Source organism: Lithobates pipiens, unplaced genomic scaffold (genome assembly GCF_037356315.1).
Source record: "Lithobates pipiens isolate NorthernLeopardFrog02 unplaced genomic scaffold, aLitPip1_a1.2 Scaffold_13, whole genome shotgun sequence".
NCBI lineage: Eukaryota > Metazoa > Chordata > Amphibia > Anura > Ranidae > Lithobates > Lithobates pipiens.
This window is the reverse complement of record NW_027507718.1, coordinates 213,753,580-213,774,692: the sequence shown is the minus strand read 5'-3', so window position 1 is coordinate 213,774,692 and position 21,113 is coordinate 213,753,580. Positions and strand designations below refer to the sequence as shown.

At 43.3% G+C, this 21,113-nt stretch overlaps 1 protein-coding gene across 1 annotated transcript in view; it reads right to left on the bottom strand.

Annotated features, from left to right (window-relative positions):
- The window catches only part of FNTA (farnesyltransferase, CAAX box, subunit alpha), a 32,191-nt gene extending 14,490 nt beyond the window's left edge, over positions 1-17,701 (bottom strand). The window contains exons 1-6 of the mRNA XM_077476188.1: positions 17,465-17,701; positions 15,366-15,451; positions 6,997-7,111; positions 5,783-5,887; positions 3,517-3,643; positions 201-349 (exon numbers count right to left, since the gene is read on the bottom strand). Of these exons, the coding sequence (XP_077332314.1) occupies positions 201-349; positions 3,517-3,643; positions 5,783-5,887; positions 6,997-7,111; positions 15,366-15,451; positions 17,465-17,622 (740 nt within the window). The 5' untranslated portion in view covers positions 17,623-17,701. The remainder of the gene's footprint in view (positions 1-200; positions 350-3,516; positions 3,644-5,782; positions 5,888-6,996; positions 7,112-15,365; positions 15,452-17,464) is intronic.
- Positions 17,702-21,113: the final 3,412 nt, after the last annotated feature.

Here is a 21,113-nt window from a genome sequence, read left to right as displayed (position 1 = left end):
CCTATAGTTATACTTTACTAAAAATATACACAGTGTGGTATGGTGCCAAACATCCTGAAAACTAAAAAGAAAGCTAAATAAATCCCTATTAAGCTGTATAACTGGGTGGCTACTATTTTATTATCGCACCAAGAATTAGGAGAGGCAACATTATTGTTAATTGATAACGTAACGCAAGGTGTAATTACGCAAACACTTACTGGACCTCCCTCTCTAGAATTTTGGGGTTGCTGTATCCTGATGTGTTAGAAATAATAAAGTATCTTTGGTTCCAAGCAGAATTGTTTCGCAAGTCTCTTGCCAACAGCAGATCAACATACTGCAACTCGCCATCCCACAAATTAAACTCCTGAAAAGATATTAACACGAGTAAACCAAACAAGAAAAAGCAAATGGAAAATTATAATGCATTATACTATCAAATAAAACTGCACAAAGAAGGTCAGAATTTACATCATGAATGCATATGTATATACAGTATATAATATCCAAACTTGAAACTGTGCTTGGATGGCAATACGATCCACAATAAAACGGGCTGCGAGATATCTTCCACAGAACAGATAGAGCCACAAAACTGTGATAATTAAACATATAAATCAGAATTAATCAAGTAATACACTGATTATGTAAACAACATACAAACTACTGTATAACACCTGTGCACAATTAAAGCCCCTTACACACTATTACATTTTCTGCAGATTTGTGCGTCTTCAGATTTACCAAAACCATGTAGTAGAAGGGCCTGCCTGATTGCATACAAATTGAAACTCCTAAGGTTTGACCTCATATTATATGGTTTTGGTAAATCTGAAGACAAAAATCTGCAGAAAATCTAATAGTGTGTATGAGGTCCAATGCTGGCCATACATTATACGGAGGACAAAAAAATAAAATAAATAAAATTCGGTCATTTGGCCAGTTTGTTAATTTTTCGGCAGGTTAATGGGCACAAAATCAATAATCCTTTGGACGTTTGAGCCAAAAAAAATAAATAAAATAAGACAAAAAATGAAGGACAAGTTTGGTTATGTAAAAAAATAAATAAAAAATTAATCAATTTTTTGTTCATTATTTATGTTCACTGAATAATTTATTGGTCACTGCATGATGGCAATATAGTTTTCTCTAACAGCCGAAAGTCTGTTTTTTCAAAAATGGGTTCGGCCGATTTTTTGTATAGTGTATGGCCAGCATAAGTCTAAGTGCAAAAGCAGCAATAAAGTGCAAAAAAAAAAAAAAAAAAAAAAAAAAGTATACAAAAATTGAAAAATAAAAATAGGAAAATATGAAGTTTGTCAAGATTAGAAGTGATCCTCTTCAGGAAAGACCAATGTCATGTGTGATGAAACGAGTAGCGCAGAGCAACGTGCTGATGTCATTGGGAAACCTGAATGGTGGTGGACGCTCACTACCTATATAATTAAAATTTGAACATTCCTGAAGAATTCACTTCTAATCTTCACAAACCCCATATTTTCCTATTTTTATATTTCTATTTTTCAATTTTTGTATACTTTTCATGCACTTTATTGCAGCTGTTATACAATAGTATGCCATTTACATTATCATTGTATTACTTGATTAATTCCAATTTGTACGTTTAATTATCATGATTTTATAGCGCAGCTTTTTTTGATGTACAGTATATGACCAACAATTAGTGAAGGAACATAGAGACGGAATTTTTTTTTTTAGCAAGAACCTACAGTCAGTGAACAGAGGATTTGTGTTATCTTGGGTTACAGTGCACTGCTCTTTGCCTTTATTAAATCGAATTACAACTGACAAACCTAAATGCTGAATGAGGGAATTAAAGGAAATACCAGCTACAGTGAGGGGAAAAAGGTATTTGATCCCCTGCTGATTTTGTACGTTTGCCCACTGACAAAGGATCAGTCTAGAATTTTAATGGTAGGTTTAGTTAAAACAGTGACAGACAGAATAAACAAAAAAATCCAGAAAACAAAATTTCAAAAAAGGTAGAAATTGATTTGCATTTTAATGAGAGAAATAAGCATTTGACCCCTTACTTTGTAAAATTTACATTACTTTGTAATTACCAACAAAGGTTTTGCCACCAAGTACTGAGGTCAGACATTTCTCGTAGTTGGCCATCAGGTTTGCACACATCTCAGGAGGGATTTTGTCCCACTCATCTTTGCAGATCCTCTCCAAGTCATTAAGGTTTTGACGCCGACGGTTGGCAACTTGAATCTTCAGCTCCTTCCACATATTTTCTATGGGATTAAGCTCTGGAAACTAGCTAGGCCACGCCACGACCTTAATTTGCTTCTTCTTGAGCCACTCCTTTGTTGCCTTGGCAGTGTGTTTTGGGTCATTGGCATGCTGGATGACCCATCCACAAACCATTTTCAATGCCCTGGCTAAGGGAAGGAGGTTCTCGCCCAAGATTTGATGGTACATGGCCCTGTCCATCACCCCTTTGATGCGGCGACATTGTCCTGTCCCCTTAGCAGAAAAACACCCCCAAAGCATAATGTTTTCACCTCAATGTTTGACGGCGGGGATGGTGTTCTTTGTGTCATAGGCAGCATTTCGCCTCCTAATATGGCAAGTTGAGTTGATGGCAAAGAGCTCAATTTTGGTCTCCTCTGACCACAGCACTTTCACCCAGTTCTCCTCTGAAGCATTCAGATGTTCATTAGCAAACTTCAGCTGCTTGGCGATAGTCTTGTAGCCCATTCAAGCCTTGTGCATGATATCCTTGGACAGCTCTTTGGTCTTGGCCATGATGGAGAAATTGGAATCTGACTGATTGCTTCTGTGGACAGGTGTCTTTTATATAGACAACAAGCTGAGACTAGGAGCACTCCCTTTAAGAGAGTGCTCCTAATACCTGTATAGAAGACAACTGGGAGCCAGAAATCTTGCTGATTGATAGGAGATCAAATACTTATTTCACTCATTAAATTGCAAATCAATTTATAACTTTTTGGAATTCGTTGTTATTCTATCTCTCACTGTTAAAATAAGCCTACCATTAAAATGATAGACTGATCATTTGTCAGCGGGAAAGTGTACAAAATCAGCAGGGGATCAACCCAACCCCCCCCCCCCACTGTAAAACGTTGTTGTCACATAATGAAAATGTCAGGAATACCAATTTGTAAGGAACTTAAGTAAATTAAGCCATAAGGAAATAAAGATACTCTGCCAACCAGGGACACTTGTATTATTTTTTTTATTAGTAGCCATCAGTCTCCTCCCTTTAACCAATCTGTTCTAAAGCTATAGCAAAGAAAGTTTCCCACAAGGATTAGAAATTCCTGAATTACTGATTATTAATTTTTGCCTGAACAGGTCACCTAACACACAAGCATAAAGTGTATTCTGTTTTATATGGCACTTTGAAGTTCAAGAAATGAACAGGTAAACCAATTCACTTTCATTTATCTGTTACACGTCTTTGCTATAGCTTAAAAAAAAAAAAAAAAACTTCTACACAGAACTCTACAAGTAAAGGAGTTGTACTCATAAGAATGGAAATACCTGAATAACCCATTGCCTGTGCTGCCATGCATGGTAGTTTTTAGCATCCTGGTTTAAGATGTCTGCAATAAACTCAAGCTCTTCTGTTGGATCCTTGAGCAACTCAACCAGCACTCTCCTGTGGTGCCTAACGAGTAAAATATTTAGCATTAGAGTTCCTATGGCTTCATTTGTCAACACAGTGCAAAGTTTTGATGTGCAGTAACCACAGGTCACTGAGAAAAACTAACATCCATTTCATTGCAATGGTTCAATGGGGTTTGTTTTCTTTGTCCTGTTTCATCAAGAACCAAAAAAATCAAGTCAAAATGATACAAAAAGTATTACTTAAAAAGCATAAATCCAAACCTTTTTTCTATAGTTATGGAAAGACTTGCCTGCCCCTGGATCAACTGCAGGTATAGGATTGTGTAGTGTATACTGATTTTTTTATTTTTTATTTGCGTTTCTATTGGTTGATGTAGATGACAGTGGGGGTTATTTACTAAAGGAAAATCCACTTTGCACTGAAAGTGCACTTAGAAGTAAAGTCGCTGTCGATCCAAGGGGGACATGCAAGGAAAATAAAAAACAGCATTTTAGCTTTGCAGTTTCAGTGAGGGCAGCTATTAAAAGGTGACATTTCCCCCTAATTTGAATAGTTTTCCCATTCACATCATGCATCTGTATGGACAGGCATTGCATGGAAAAATCCCAGCAGGGAAACAGACGACAATAAAATGCCAGCAGAGGTTCTAACCCTTCCCCTACACTATACAAAAAAACAAAAAAAAAAAAAAAACCTGCAATATTTATCTTTGGGCTAAACTCCAAGCAAACAGCTGAAACCACCATTGAAATATATTTACAGTCTTAAAGTGGTTGTAAAGGCTGAAAGATTTTTTAAACTTCATATTTTCTATGCATGAAGGTAAATAACCGTCAGTGTGCAGCTCCCCCTAATACTTATCCAATGACCACTCTCAATCCAGTGATGTGCGTGAAAGCCAAGGCTCTCCCGGGTCTTTTTCTCCTGATCAGCTGAGATGCAGCAGAAGTCATTGACTCCTGCTGCGGTCAATCACAGCCAGTGAGGCGGGGCTTAGCCCCACTTTCTGTGTCTTATGGACACAGAGCCCTGCTCAAAAGCGAGCACGCATGAGCGCCCCATAGCAAACCACTTGCTATGTGGGCACCTGGCAAATGGGAGGAGGCCCAGAGCGCCAGCAGGAGACCCAAGAAGGAGGATCGGGGCTGCTTTGTGCAAGACCACTGCACAGAGCAGGCAAATACATGTTTATTATTTTTTTTAAATCCTTTATGATCGCTTTAACTGCAAAAAGATTTGTAATTTGTTTTGCCAGCCCTGTAATCCAATCACCCCTGTAATACATGCCCATTTTCCCATGCTTTCTCTCTTCAAAGACACAGCAAGTACAGAAAAATACTTATCGATTGCCCAGAAATCCAGTCAGTTTCTAACTTGCTGTTTGATCCAATAACACAATGGGGTTGATTTACTAAAAGGAAATTTACTGTAAAGTGCAATATCTGGTGCAGCTGTGCATGGTAGCCATCAGCTTTTAACTTCAGCTTGTTCAATAAAGCTTGGACAAAAAACATAAAAAAATTTAAAAAAACACACACACAAAAACACCTGGAAGCTGGTGGTTACTATGCAGAGCTGCACCAATTTTGCACTGTCCAGTCTTAGTAAATCAACTTCTATGTCTCTGCTGCCTTAAAGTTCCAAGCAGTGTTTTCAACCCTGCCTTCATTCTCATCTGCTGGGCTACAGAACACACCCACTTTTCCTCATTCCCATATCATATGAAAAAGGGAAGTCCTGATGGACTTTAGGGGTGTTCCAAAGTCCATCAGGAGTGAACCGGGTAAAGCTGACAATACTGCTTCAGTTTTTAGTCTAGCAGAAGCAACCCGTCACCAGGGGTGGATCCAGAGTCTAATCTCGGGAGGGGCACTGCCAAAATGTTTGTGCCAATTTGTCGGGGCAATTAGTAGTGTTGGCGCTTCAAATCATCACGACACCATGGATAATATGGTTTTAGGATGATTGAAGCACATTATTTCTAATGTGCATTGCCCCCCCAGATCAGCCCCTGCCTGTCACCAGCTCAAACAGAAAGTTAGGAGCACACAGGGGAAAAATGTGCACATCTCACAGATATTTTTTTGCCTAGACATACACAAGGGTCAACAAAGTTCTTTAAAACCATCTGTGCACTGTACACTAAAGGAGGTCATAGTTATACGTTTTCATTCTTACCAGACTTGGTAATTTTTTGGCTGGTCTTCAATAATTGCTGAGATATAGTTCATTTCCTCACGCAGATCCTTCTTCAATGACTGTAATAGTACTCTTCTGTAATGCCTAAAACAGGAATGACGGAACACATTTTTATTAGTCCATATAAAGTTTTGGATTGAGTCAATAAAAAAAAAAAAAAAAAAAAAAAAAGGTGCTGCAGCACTTTAAACAGAGCATGAATTAAATAAAATTAAATAAAAAATAAAAATGAATATCTGTGCATGCTTAATTTGATTTAATTTATGTCCCCCATTTAGAGCGCTGCACCAATTTTTAGCTTTTTTGTATTGATTTACTTGAGAGAATATGAGGTGTACAGCAGCACAACACTCTACTTTTCAGTTTCCCATAGATTTATTCCATTATATCTTAGAAACAGAAAAGTGACGGCAAAAAAAATATAAAAAAATCCATAGTGTCTGCTTGTTTTTTTTTGTTAACTTTTTTTGTCTGAGTATAGATCTAGGTTTGTCCCAAGCATGTCTGAAGCCATTTACTGTTGACTGACTCACTACCTCTGCTGGAAGTTTATTTCAAGCATTAACTACCCTTTCAGTAAAATAATTTCTGAGATGATTTTGAACTTTCCTCCAGATAGCTTGAGGTCATGTCCCTGTGTTCTTGATATTAGTTTCATATTGAAAAAAAAAACTGCCTTCCTGAACCTAATTTACCTCCTTGATGTATTTAAAGGGTTTCAATCATGTCTCCCCTTTCCCTTCCAACCCCAGACAGTACATATTAAGTTCCTAAAGAAGTTTCTCCCTATACGTTTTATTCCCCACACTTTTCACCATTTTTGTTACCGGTCTCTGGACTCTCTCTAGCTTATCAATATTTTTGTGTAAGTGAGGTCTCCAGAACTGGACACAATATTCTAAATGAGGTCTAACTAAAAATCTATTTAGAGGAATCATGACCTCCTTTCTGCTGCTGGGGATCCCCCTAGAGATGCATCCTAGAATTCTATTTGCTTTTCCCACTCTACAGTCGCACTGTTTGCACATCTTCAGAGTTATGTTATGACAGAACACCTTTGTTGATATATAAAAAATCCAAAATGTTCATTCAACCATTATAGAACACAGTGCCAGTCTAATAGACTGTTAAGCCATGTATGATGATAGGGACAATGCAAGGCTATCCAGATGCTGCTTCAATTTGTTACTCACCATACTGTGTAGTTTGCAGCATTCAGCTCAATGGCATCACCTGTCAGTTTAAAAGCTCTATCACTTCTCTCATCTCGCTGAAGTACAGCACGGAAATAATCGTAAACATCCCGAACTGAAAAGCAAATTGTATATTATAAATAACAATGTACTCACCACTGAAAAGCAAATTGCATAAAACTACAAAATTCCTTGACAAGTGAAACTATATATGCATTTCAAGTGTGTATTTATCAGTTTGGTTTCATTTTAGGTTTAAAGTGATTGTAACCCCACTTGGTTATTTCCAGGCACTCACCTGTCTTCCATAATGCAATGTCTCCAGTGTATTGGTTTTATTAAAAAAAAAAAAAAAAAAAATGTCATTCTATACTGTATTTCTGAGCACGGCCCTGCGCTCACGTGACTGGCTGCTGCTGCCTGTTCTGTCCGACAGGTACAGCAGGAGGGGCCGAGACTCCCCCGCTGACGTCAGTTGGGGGGGGGGGGGGGGGGAAGAGAAGGGCCGGTCATGTTAGCGCTGTTCGGAAATACAGTATAGAAGAGCATTTTTGGCAGAAACCTGCAGGATCAGCCAGGTATTTTGGGTGATACAAGGGGGCAAATGCCACAGCACAAGCACTGTGCTGTATAACATGCTTTAAGGAAAAGGATCAATTAAATTTTTTTTTTTTTTTTTAGGGTGACAAATGCCTTAAAACCCAACTCCAGACAAAATTGTTATTTTGTTTTGGATATAGCTGTGAATGTTTAGAGTCCTTGTAAGGTTTTTATTGCCATCTGTGTCCTTTGGGATGATTCCCCTCATTTCCTCTCAGGGCAGGATGTGGTGGAAAATCTTCTCAATGAGGACACAAGTATAAACCAAGGACACATATGCAGCAGAACATGGAGGTGTTAGAACTTCAGACAATGGGATTGATTACGAAAACCGGAGAGTGCAAAATCTGGTGCAGCTCAGCATAGAAATCAATTAGGAAGAGAAAAAAATTGCACACGAGAATCCAAAGAATGCTGTTGAATTGTCTTGGTCATAATCCAGAAAAGTTTGCAAGGATAATTCGTTGACACGTTTCACGTGAAAGAACTGTGCTTATTCATGAACAAGCACGGTTCTTTTGTGTGAAACGCATCAACTAATTATCCTTGCAAACTTGTCTGGCTTATGACCAAGAAAATTCAACAGCATTCTTTGGATTCAAGTGTGCAATCAATTTCTTCTCTCCTTGATATCACTTACGGTGATGAGCCGGGATTAGCACCTTGGATCGGGTGTGTCCATTCTTTTGCCTGAAGCGGTGTGTGCACCCTTGTTCTGTTTCCGCAGAAACTAATTGAACTGGAGCTTAATTGAACAAGCTGAAGTTAGAAGCTGATTGTTTTCAATGCACAGCTGCACCAGCTTTTAGTAAATCAACCTCAATGCTTTTTATTGTTGTCCGTAACTTCCTGTCCTAGTGACAACTAAACCCCAATTTCTTATACAAGTGTCACGACGACGACGACCTTTCCCCGCCATATACAAAGCAGTTGTCAACTTAGCAGTCCCGGAAAGTGCAGTGCAAAAAACAAAAACGTCACTCCACTGTCAGTGTGCCACCCACCCACTCTGTATAAAAAGGACAGCGTCCAGCTATCATGGAGCTCCAACGATTACACATGAAGAGCCACATTCCCCCTGTGTAATTTGCAAGAATGAGTCATCAGTATGACAGCTCAGTTCCTGCTTCACATTCATTTATGAATGAAAGCTACTACTGTAGATGTTTTCTGTATGCTGGCTGACTGAGGGGTCCCAGAGGTACCTTACACATGTACCTCAGAATCCTGTCCAGTGTCCTTCTGTTGTGTGCTGAAGGAGCCTGTGGGACCACATTTTATTTTTTCATATCAGCATCACATAGGGCTCCTCCTGTATGTTGTATGGTCACATGGGCCCCAGGGAGTCCTAACCCTAAATATTACAATTTGCATCCCATAAAATTAAATAGAGGGGGGGGGGGGTGTTGGATGTCTTACTTGGTGATGGGGTGACCTCTGGTGTGCAGGGAGGTCGTGTGTTTTAACAGAAAGGGGCTGCTGGTATTCAGATGGTTGCTGTACAGGGATAAAGCAGCCCCTTTAGTGAACCCTAGTTTTTGTTAAACCCTTTATTTCCTTAATACTTTTTTATTTTGGCCTTTTGTTAATCATTTGTATTTAAACATTAAAAAAGAAGGAGGAGAAGAACAGCCAAAACTCATTTGGCTGTACTTCTCCTGTGGATCACAGGAATGCAGTTCGTTCTGCACTCCTGTGAACCATGTTCAGCAGACTAAAGCCTGCTGTTGGCTGATGTCAGAGACGATCCAGGCTTGGGAAAGATCGTGACCATATGGTCGGGATCTGCCCACATGCCTGGACCGACATCAGGCTCAGCCTCTCAGAAAGCCCTCTCCACAGCCCAGTGCTCCAGTGAGCGAGGAGGGGCAGAGCAGACAGCTCTCTGCTCAGGGAGCTCTGAAAACCGAGCGATCATCAGTGTTTGATCGCTTGTTTCTTAGCCTTAAAGCTGACGGGGAACAGACGCAGCATCGGCCCAATGCTGCTCCACCTAGGCAAGTATGATTCTAAAAACAATTACAATACTTCTCTTTTATATACACATTTGGCTGTGTTTGTAGCATCAAATAAAAGTGCTTTGTACCAGAAACAAGATTCTAGCGCCTTTATAAAAAGGAACATATGTGGAATACATTTAACCCTTATTTTATTAAAGCCTTAATTGCCTTACCTTTTTCTTTTTTCCCCCCCTTTTACCAAACTGAATTCATGTTAGTTTTTATAGCGCCAAATTAGTCAAGGGGTAGACGTACTACGGCAACCTCACCTCAGTTGACAGAGGACCCCTGCACTGATTTAGGGCTATCTCAGGTGAAGACACAGGCGCTGAAATCCCAAGCTACTGTTGGGTAAAGCCAATACTGCATGAGAACATAGCAGCTAATATGGCTGTACTGACAGCTGGCATTGTGTGAGATATACGGAGCAAGTTTGCCTAACGTATGGGTAAAACTTGTCTCAGTCTCTCACATAACATTGGCTGTCAATATTGTCACATTATCTGCTATGTTCTCACCCTTATGTCCCTCCCCCCCATAAACTATAAGGGATAAATTCTTAAATGCTCAAAAAGAGAAGACGACCTTATTTATAGCTCCAGCAGGTGTGACTGGTCCTCTGCAGCCTCAGATCTAAGGTGCTCCCTGCCATGCATTGGTAAAGTAGATGTAAACTCTCATTTAATTAAATGTATAAAAAAAAAAAAATGCTGACAGACAGGGCTTTTATGACAGAAGGGACCATAATTGGTCTCTTCTGTCATAAATGCTTTTCCCTGCCTGGTAAAGTACACAGAGTTGCACGTGTGTAGCTCAGAATACATTTACTGCACCGCTCTGTGCTGTAAAGAAGTGACTCCCATGCATGAGAGTGAAATCATTGCACCCAACCATTCAAGTGGTTGAACAGAGGAAACACAGAAAGTAGGCAGGGAGAAGATGGAAGCATCCCGAACAAGCTGGAGTATGGACTGCACAAAGCTGGAGGGCCTTGTTCGACAGGAAAGTCTGTCATAATGTGCAAATATTCAGTGCACAGCAGGACATTGTGGAATAAACCTCCTGGGAGCCCAATTAAAAAAAAATATATATATGCAGTGGAGTTCAATTCCATTTTAATAGTCCAAGATTGTATGTGATAACACTGAAGGACCTCCCATAGACAGAGCGCTTGAAACTGGCCACAGCAGGGGTAAGGAAAGAAATGTAGCCTTTTCCACTGCCCCAAATGTTTGTAGCACTAGGTGCATCAACCAGCTGCAACAGCTGTCAGCCTCTCAGAGTTTCACAGGCTGCTGGCAGTGGGGCTGGATAGTGCACCTGTGTCAGAGCCCCATGCACCAGGGATAAATGCCCAGCTTGTATGGGGCCTAAAGAAGTACTAAACTCAAAAACGAAAAATGTAAGACATTGCAGTTTGCCAATCCTTAAAATGTGGTAACTATTTTTGTTTAGTTATTTTCACCTGGTAATCTGATAAGTAACACTTCCTGGTTTGGGGTGTCTCCACTCAGGATGGAGGAGCAACAGAGACCACTAGCGGGGTGGTTTTAATACCCTGCTAACGGCCAAAAAGGGATTAAATCCGCATGCAAAACATCGCTGGAGTGGCGTTTTGACAGAGGTAATGCAGCGCTGCCCCAAAGAAGCTGCTGGCAGGACTATTTGCGACGCCCTGCCAGCGCACTGCTTCAGTGTGAAAGCCCTCGGGCTTTTACACTGGAGTGCATGGAACAGCTTTTTTCAGGCGCTATACAGGCACTATTTTTAGCGCCTGAAAAAGGCTGACAGTTACAGCAGCAGTTTTTTGGGGGGTTTTTTCATTTTGGGATAAGGGTTTTAACCACTTCGCATCCAGGCCAATTCTGACATTTCTCTCCTACATGTAAAATTCATCATTTTTTTGCTAGAAAATTACATAGAACCCCCAAACATTATATATTTTTTTTTAGCAAAGACCCTAGAGAATACAATGGCAGTTGTTGCAACTTTTTATCATCTCGCACGGTATTTGCGCAGCAATTTTTCAAATGCGTTTTTTTCTGAAAAAAAAAAAAAAAAACAGTTTCATGGTTTAAAAAAATAAAAAAAGTAAAGTTAGCGCAATTCATTTGCATAATGCGATAGATGAAGATACACCAGGTAAATATAGATACCCAACATGTCACGTGCTCGTGGAATGGCACCAAACTTTGGTATTTAAAAATCCCCACAGGAGACGTTTTAAAAATTTTTACTGGTTGCATGTTTTGCGTTACAGAGGAGGTCTAGTGCTAGAATTATTGCTCTCGCTCTAACGTTCGCGGCGATACCTCACATGTGTGGTTTGCACACCGTTTTCAAATGTGGGCGGGACTTACGTATGCGTTCGCTTCTGCGTACGAGCTCATGGGGACAGGGGCGCTTTAATTTTTTTATTGTTAATTTTACTTTTAATTTTTTTAGTTTGACATTTATTTTTTTTGATTACTTTTATTCCTATTACAAGGAAGGTAAACATCCCTTGTAATAGGAATATGGCATGATCGGACCCATTTACAGTGAGATATGGGGTCAATAAGACCCCATATCTCACCTCTAAGCCTAAAATAAAAAATAAATAAAAAAAACGATTACAGCTTCCCAGCCAAGGTGGAGCCGTTATTTTGAATGCAGAGGCCGGGCGTGACGTCATAACATCGCGCCCGGCCTCCGAACGATCATAGAGTCTCTATGGTATCATCCAGGGGCCGGCGGATCCTGTGACCGACTCACCGATGGAAGCAGTGAGTCGGTAGAAGCACCGGAGGGCGGCGGGAGGGGACGTCCCCTCCCGCCACCTGTAAGAACGATCAAGCGGCAGAACATGATCGCTATGATCGTTCTTACGGTGCAGGGAATCGCTGGCTGAAAATGCCGATATCTGAATGACGTCTGTGGCCTCAGGCATCATTCAGATATAACCACTGAAAGCCGAAACTGTCCCTGGACGTCCTACTGGCGCGAAGTGGTTAAATAAAAGCTGATCATTGTGCGCACCTGTCTATGTTAAATGGCTTGTCTCAACCTTGTAACTGCAAGCTGGTCTGTTGAGAGCAAAAGATGACAGTTATTAACAGCATTTTCTAAATGTAACTGTTTTGAGAAACCGTTATATTGATGGATTTAGCTCTATTTTAAAGGAGATTGGAAATATAATGGACTTACTGGCCAGATTATAAATAAAAGAGGAAAAAACCCAACAATAAAAAATAAATAAATGCAGCCATGGCAGCTAAGAACTATTAAGCTGCAGCAATGGAATACATTTTTGTTATGGGATTTAATACCGCTTTAATATACCGTGGAGTTCCACCAAAAAAATATAAAAAAAAATTAAAAAGGAACTTCTGCTTTTCCGGTTTCTCCCACCCTCCGGTGTCACATTTGGCACCTTTCAGGGGGGAGCAGATACTTGTCTAATACAGGTATTTTGCTCTCACTTCCGGGCATAGATACCAGAGCCACCCGCTGGTATCTACGCCACCTCCCATCCCCCTCACCCCCCCCCATTGTCTTCTGGGAAACACACGGGTCCCAGAAAACAACAGGGACCAGTGGGATAGTGCAGTGCAAGTCGTGCATGCACAGTAGGAAACCAGGAAGTGAAGCCGCAAGGCTTTACTTCCCGATTCCCTTACCGAGGATGGCGGTGGCAGCACCCGACAGCTGAGATTGAATCTCTAGCCTAAACCCCTCCCCTATGTAGTCTTTGAGACTGTGCAAATGATGCAACTTCCTTCACAGCTCTGATGATGGGTGGGACTGAATACATCCTAATTAACATTCAGTCCAGCCCAGTCATACCTATAGGAATAGTCCAAACCTCCCAAGTCCCACCTCTCAGATCGCAGCATTATTCAAATAGGAAACCCTTTCATACACAGCCTGTTCTGAAAGCTGGGTGGGCAGGTTTGTACGGATCACAATTAGAATTCAGTCCTGCCCAGTTAAATGTGATGAACGGCGAGAATCCCACCCCTCAGATCCCACCCTCCCAAACCCCAGCTCTCTGAACTGATACATTTACATATGAAGAAAGCACCTTCAAAATAACCTCCCATAGTCTTTCCTCTATAGTCTTGCCGTAGGCCATTATCCGTTGGCAAGCTGCAAGACAGGAATGACACAAGGAGGTATGATACGTTTTCCCTTTTTTTGATGACTGAATTCGAATCACTCTTCAGAGAGCATTTGACAGGCGGTAAGAAGGATTTGTATCACCTCCTCATCACCTATTTTAACCCCCTAAATGCTGCAGTACTGCACTGCAAACATGCACATGGTGCGCAATTGCAGTGTGGCTCCATTCACTAGAATTGGTTGGGTCTGGCAGGCAGTAGTGCCCACCAAGCACAACAGGAGGTAGAGTTCCCACCACAGCCATGAAGACAAGTATCGCAGTCATAGCATGTGTTCACCCCCAGCTGCAGCCTCTTCCGCTAAAGGGGGAGCAGCTGGGGGTACAACCTTGTGGTTGTGATGCATTTTTACACCAATAATGTAAACAAGCCCTAAGACTGCAATGATTCCAGTATGGCAGGGATCCCTTGCATCCAAGGCCCCATTCACACATTGTGTAGAAGGAGCGTGCGTTTATGCTCACAATAATTTGTGTGCGTTTGGTGACTCACATACTTTACAACAACCAATAATTTGTGGGTGACTAAATTGAATTTTGTGTGTGTGCAAACACTATACACACACACTATGGCTGGGGGAAAAAAATAAAAATCTATTTGAATCTTGAATCAAGTTGAGAGGTCAAATCGATTCAAATTTTCAGAAAATTTATATTTTTTTATTTATTTTTTCCCCACCAGGACTGGTGCTGATACCGTGCCAGTCCCGAGGAGCTACGGACAGGAGTTTTTTAGGTGAGGCCGCGGCCTCGGCCTATTTCGGGAAGGCCGGATGCCGTGGACTAGACCGAAGCCAGGGCCTCACCTAAAAACTCCTGCCCACAGCTCCTGAGGACCGGCGCGGTGTCTATCTCAGAAAAAAAAAAAAAACACACACCTCAATTCAAATCATGAATCGAGTTTAAAAAAAAAAAAAAAAAAATAGAATAGCACATTTCTTGTCCAATAGATGGTTTGTAAGGTTACATGCCCTGCTGTACAGCACTCACTGTTCACTGTAGAGAGGAATGGATTGTGATTGGTGAGAGCTGAATTCCAATACTTTCCTTTCATCACCCATATGAAGGGCCAAAAATCCACGATAATCCTAGGACCCACCCACATCAACTCCCAGAACTGCTACAAGTGACTCCCATAGCCCAGCCTGAAACTAAAAAGGCTCAAAGGATGATGGGACATTTGTATCAGGACTGGTAAAGGAAGGAAGCAGGAAGTCTGAGAACTTTAAAATTCAGCCAGGAGAAGGAGTGACAGCTCAGACACAGAAACCTGCTGTATACAGCTAAAGGAGGTAAGTTACACATAAGCTAAAAGTGGGGTTATGATTCATTTGCATGCACAATTCATCTGTTTTGGGGAGAAAAGGCTGGAGTTCTTCTTTAAGCTTGCCTAAAAAACTAAAATTCCTCTCTCTGCAATGATCCTTTATTTTCTAACTCACACAACTATTTACATGATTAAAAGTGCATTAGAATTTAAATGGTGGCTTTGTACACCAGGCACTTACTGATCAGGCATTTTTTGGTAACTAAGCCACAAAGTCTTCCTTTTTCTATATATAAAAACATAGCTGTATTGTAAACCCAGACAAACCAAACTATCTACTTACATTTTTCACTATAAACAATCTGAACAACTGGGTTTGGTCCATCATCTTGAGGGACAGGAGTCACATCTGCCCATTCTTTCCTCTCTCTGTGAATAGAAAAGAACACATATACAAGCTGAGTAAAATAAACAAATGTAATAAAGGATATTTTACCAAAATGTTTGAAGTAAATTTTGGAAGTCAATGGAGGTCTCAGTAGCCTCCATTGTTCACATATTTATCTGGAATATGAACAAACACACACACAGGAGAAGTTGATATGGGATTGGGCCATTCTGTGTCAAACATGTGACTAAATGTAGATGCCATTGGTTACAATGGGGATTGATGGATTTCCGCATGGACCTTAATGTTCCATACATATAGCTTCACTCTAAAGTATGGAGAACGTGACGCTAATGCCAGTGCACAACCTTAACAGGCAGGCTTCTATCCCACCCAATGCCCACAACGGGTCCTTCTCCCACCCAAAGCCCCCCCCCAAACAACGGGTCCTTCTCCCACCCAAAGCCCCCCAAACAACGGGTCCTTCTCCCACCCAAAGCCCTCCCCCCCCCCCAAACAACGGGTCCTTCTCCCACCCAAAGCCCTCCCCCCCCCCCACCAAACAACGGGTCCTTCTCCCACCCAAAGCCCTCCCCCCAACAACGGGTCCTTCTCCCACCCAAAGCCCTTCCCCCCCCCAACAACGGGTCCTTCTCCCACCCAAAGCCCCCCCCCCCCCCAACGGGTCCTTCTCCCACCCAAAGCCCTCCCCCCCCCCCCCCAACAACGGGTCCTTCTCCCACCCAGGGTCCTTCTCCCACCCAAAGCCCTCCACCCCCCAAACAACGGGTCCTTCTCCCACCCAAAGCCCTCCCGCCCTCCCCCCCCCCCCAACAACGGGTCCTTCTCCCACCCAAAGCCCTCCCGCCCCCCCCCCAAACAACGGGTCCTTCTCCCACCCCCCCAAAACAACGGGTCCTTCTCCCACCCAAAGCCCCCCCCCAAACAACGGGTCCTTCTCCCACCCAAAGCCCCCCAAACAACGGGTCCTTCTCCCACCCAAAGCCCTCCCCCCCCCCCAAACAACGGGTCCTTCTCCCACCCAAAGCCCTCCCCCCCCCCCACCAAACAACGGGTCCTTCTCCCACCCAAAGCCCTCCCCCCAACAACGGGTCCTTCTCCCACCCAAAGCCCTCCCCCCCCCCCAACAACGGGTCCTTCTCCCACCCAAAGCCCCCCCCCCCCCCCCAACGGGTCCTTCTCCCACCCAAAGCCCTCCCCCCCCCCCCCAACAACGGGTCCTTCTCCCACCCAGGGTCCTTCTCCCACCCAAAGCCCTCCACCCCCCAAACAACGGGTCCTTCTCCCACCCAAAGCCCTCCCGCCCTCCCCCCCCCCCCAACAACGGGTCCTTCTCCCACCCAAAGCCCTCCCGCCCCCCCCCCAAACAACGGGTCCTTCTCCCACCCAAAGCCCTCCCCCCCCCCAAAACAACGGGTCCTTCTCCCACCCAAAGCCCTCCCCCCCCCCCAACAACGGGTCCTTCTCCCACCCAAAGCCCTCCCCCCCCCCCCCCAACGGGTCCTTCTCCCACCCAAAGCCCACGACTAGGGATGAGCTCAGGCATGTTCGCATGGACCACGTGCAGAGCCCGCCAGGAAGTCGGCACTGCGCTGATCACAGGCAGTGAGACGTTGCCCGATCTCTGCAGCCACACATCGGGGTAATGTCTCACTGCCTGTGATTAGCGCAGCACCGACTTCTTGGCGGGCTCTGCACGTGGTCCATGCGAACACGCCTGAGCTCATCCTTGCCCACGGCCAGTCCTTCTCCCACCCAAAGCCCACGGCCAGTCCTTCTCCCACCCAAAGCCCACGGCCAGTCCTTCTCACACCAAACACCCACAACAGGTCCTTCTCACACACCCTGCACCTACTGCCCACACTGACAGATGCAATCTACCTCCACACTCCACCCACCCCTCCCTATATATTGTGAACTCTAATCCTGCCATGTTTCTGCATTAGCGAAATCACATCTTCCAAGACCAGTGTAAATATTCAGTCAGAATGTCCTCCAATGTAATGTGATCTTTTATTCCAGTGTAGCGGTACCTGTAGGGAATATAGCGATCAGACAGGTTGTCATAGTCCATGTCGGAGTCCCCTATCCCTTCCATCTCACAGTTTTTATACTCCAGGTCCTCCAGTACGGAATCCACTCCTGTATTCTGATCGGTGAGCTCCCCATTCTCCTCCGCCTGGCACTGCATCTCTCCGCCGGGAAAAGAGTGAAAGTTACACGGGAAGAGGAAGATGCGCTCTACCCACAGCGGCCAATGAATGCTCTTCCAGGACACACACGCACGCGCCCTATGTTCTGTCTGCTAGAGGAAGCATCTGTCACTACCGACTAGTGTCTGCCAGTGGTGGCCATTTTCCCGGAGACCATTGCTCTCAATGCGCCAGAAGAAAGTAGAAACTGCATTTCCGTGCAGGGGTATCTCTGCAAGTGTCAGAGAAGATGTAGCTAGAGCTATAGGACAGTGTATGTGCTTGTGAGGGACATACTAAAAGGAATGACAGAATGGAATGCCCATAGACTTTAACAGGGAGATGGAATGCCCATAGAGCAGTGGTCCCCAACCTTTTTGGCACCGGGGACCGGCGTAGTTGAAGAAAATAGTGCCAAGGCCCAGGGGGGGGCGTATGCAGCTTTTCGCGGGCAATTTATCGGGCGATGGCTGGCGTTGGCGCTTCAATCATCCCGGCACCATCATTGATATGTCAGGATGATTGAAGCGCATTATTTCTATTATTACATTGTAATATATAATAGTTCAACTCACCATAACGCAGAATGTGCCAGAGTGTCACTTGCCACGTCGCCTGTCACCAGATGCAGATTGTCACTTTCCACATCGCCTGCCTTCAGATGCAGCTTGTCACGTCGCTTGTCACCAGAAGCATTTTGTCCCTTGCCACGTCGCCTGGCACCAGATACTTTTTTGTCCCTTGCCATGTCACCTGCCACCAGATGCAGCTTGTCCCTTGCCACGTCACCTACCACCAAATGCGGATTGTCACTTGCCATGTCGCCTGCCTTTATATGCATCTTGTCACTTGCCATGTCATCTGCCACCAGATGCATTTTGTCCCTTGCTACGTCACCTGCCCCCAGATTTGGATTGTCACTTGCCACGTCCCCTGCCATCAGATGCAGCTTGTCATTTGCGGCATCGCCTGCATCAGATGCAGCTTGTCATTTGCCATGACACCTGCCACCAAATGTGGATTGTCACCTTCCACCACATGACTGTTTTTACTGCAGTGGTGGCAGCACAGGTGTGCACATTAGTTCAGAGGCAAGCCTGCACTAATGGGTAGTAAGGAAGAACAGCAGTGGGGCGCCAGTAGTGAGCAATGTTCTCACCTGCCTCAGCTTCAATAGTGTATCAGTAAAGCGGGCGGGCAGTGACAGATGAGCTCATCTCTCTGTTCCCCCGCCTCAACTCCAGCGTTATAGCATCCCCGCTGTGAGTGCGGAAGAGCGGCGATGCGGGCGGAGATGATCTCATCTCACTGCTCGCTCGCCTCCATATAGCGGCCCCGCTCTGAGCGCGGAACAGCGGTAATGCGGGCGGGCGGTGAGAGATGATGTCATCTCTCTGCCTGCTCCGCCGCCGCTCATCAGAGTGCAGCCTTCGCGGCCCGGCTGCAAGCAGGCCACGGCCCGGCAGTGGGCCGCGGCCCGGGGGTTGATGACCCCTGCCATAGAGAATAATGGAACAAAGTGGAATGCCCATAGAGAATAATGGAAAGAAAAATTCAGTTTGTGACAGACTCTTTTGACATATAAATAAGTTTTTTTTTTTTTTTTTAAAGACCTACTTTTAAATATCAGTGGCCATGTTTAATATTGAGATTAGATGGGATTAATGTTGTTTTTTATGGCATAACAAAGGTAAATGACAGAGTGGAATGCCCATAGAGTATAATGGGAAGTAAAATATAAACTCATTTGCAGGAAAATCTGAGTGACATAGCAATTTATCCTTTACCACAGCTGTTCCTCAAGTAGAGTAGCAGATTGTAAGATTGAGATTATTTGGGATTACAGCTGTTTTATATTGAATTACAAACATATGACAGGGTGGAATGCCCATAGAGTAAAATGGGAAGCAAGATGTGTCCTTGAGTCAAAACCATTGGTCATATCAGATCAGTCTTTAGCAGATATGCTCTCTATGTCCAGTGGTGATGTCCAAAATTCACATTAAGTGGGATTATTATTGGTTTCTATGGAATGACATACATATGATAGAGTGGAATGCCCATAGAGTATAATGGGAAGCAAGGTGTGGCCTGGAGTCAGAACCATTGGTCATATCAGATCAATCTTTAGCAGACATACTCTCTATGTTCAGCAGTGATTTTCAAATTAAACGGGATTATTATTGTTTTATATGGAATGACAAGACATATGGCAGAGTGGAATGCCCATAGAGTATAATGGGAAATAAAATCTAAACTCATTTTCAGGCAAATCTGAGTGACATAGCAATTTATCCTTTACCACAGCTGTTCCTCAAGTAGAGTAGCAGATTGTAAGGTTGAGATTATTTGGGATTACAGCTGTTTTCTATGGAATGACAGATAAATAATAGAAAGAAATGCCCTAGAGCAGTGATGGCGAACCTTGGCACCCCAGATGTTTTGGAACTACATATCCCATGATGCTCCACTACACCGCAGAGTGCATGAGCATGGGAAATGTAGTTCCAAAACATCTGGGGTGCCAAGGTTCGCCATCACTGCCCTAGAGTATAATGGGAAGCAAGATGTGACCTGGAGTCAAAACCATTGGTCATATCAGATCATTCTTTAGCAGACATACTCTCTATGTCCAGTGGTGATGTCAAAAATTCACATTAAGTGGGATTATTATTGGTTTCTATGGAATGACATACATATGACAGAGTGAAATGCCCATAGAGAATAATGGGAAGCAAGGTGTGACCTGGAGTCAGAACCATTGGTCATATCAGATCAATCTTTAGCAGACATACTCTCTATGTTTGTTAGTGATGTCCAAATTAGACATTAAGTGGGATTATTATTTTTTTCTATGAAATGACAGATAAATAATAAAAAGGAATGCCCATGGAGTATCATGGGGAGCAAGATGTGACCTGGAGTCAAAACCATTGGTCATATCAGATCAGTCTTTAGCAGACATACTCTCTATGTCTAGTTGTGATGCCCAGAATTCAGATTAAGTGGGATTATTATTGGTTTCTATGGAATGACATACATATGACAGAGTGGAATGCCCATAGAGTATCATGGGAAGCAAGGTGTGACCTGGAGTCAGAACCATTGGTCATATCACATCAATTTTTAGCAGACATACCCTCTATGTCCAGTGGTGATGTCCAAAATTCACATTAAGTGGGATTATTATTGGTTTCTATGGAATGACCGATAAATAATAGAAAGGAATGCCTATAGAGCAGGGGTGTCCAAACTTTTTTCAAAGAGGGCCAGATTTGATGAAGTGAACATGCTCGAGGGCCGACCATTTTGTCTGACATTCTTTAAACCATTAAAATTCGGTCTAAGTGTGTTCATCCGAGCACTAATACACGGCCCAACAAGAATTATCTTGCCTTTGTGCTGTGTGTGGTGAACAGATGAGCTTGGGTGTGTTATTTGGATATACTGTATTTAATCGGCTTATACCACGCACCTTAACTTTAAAAAG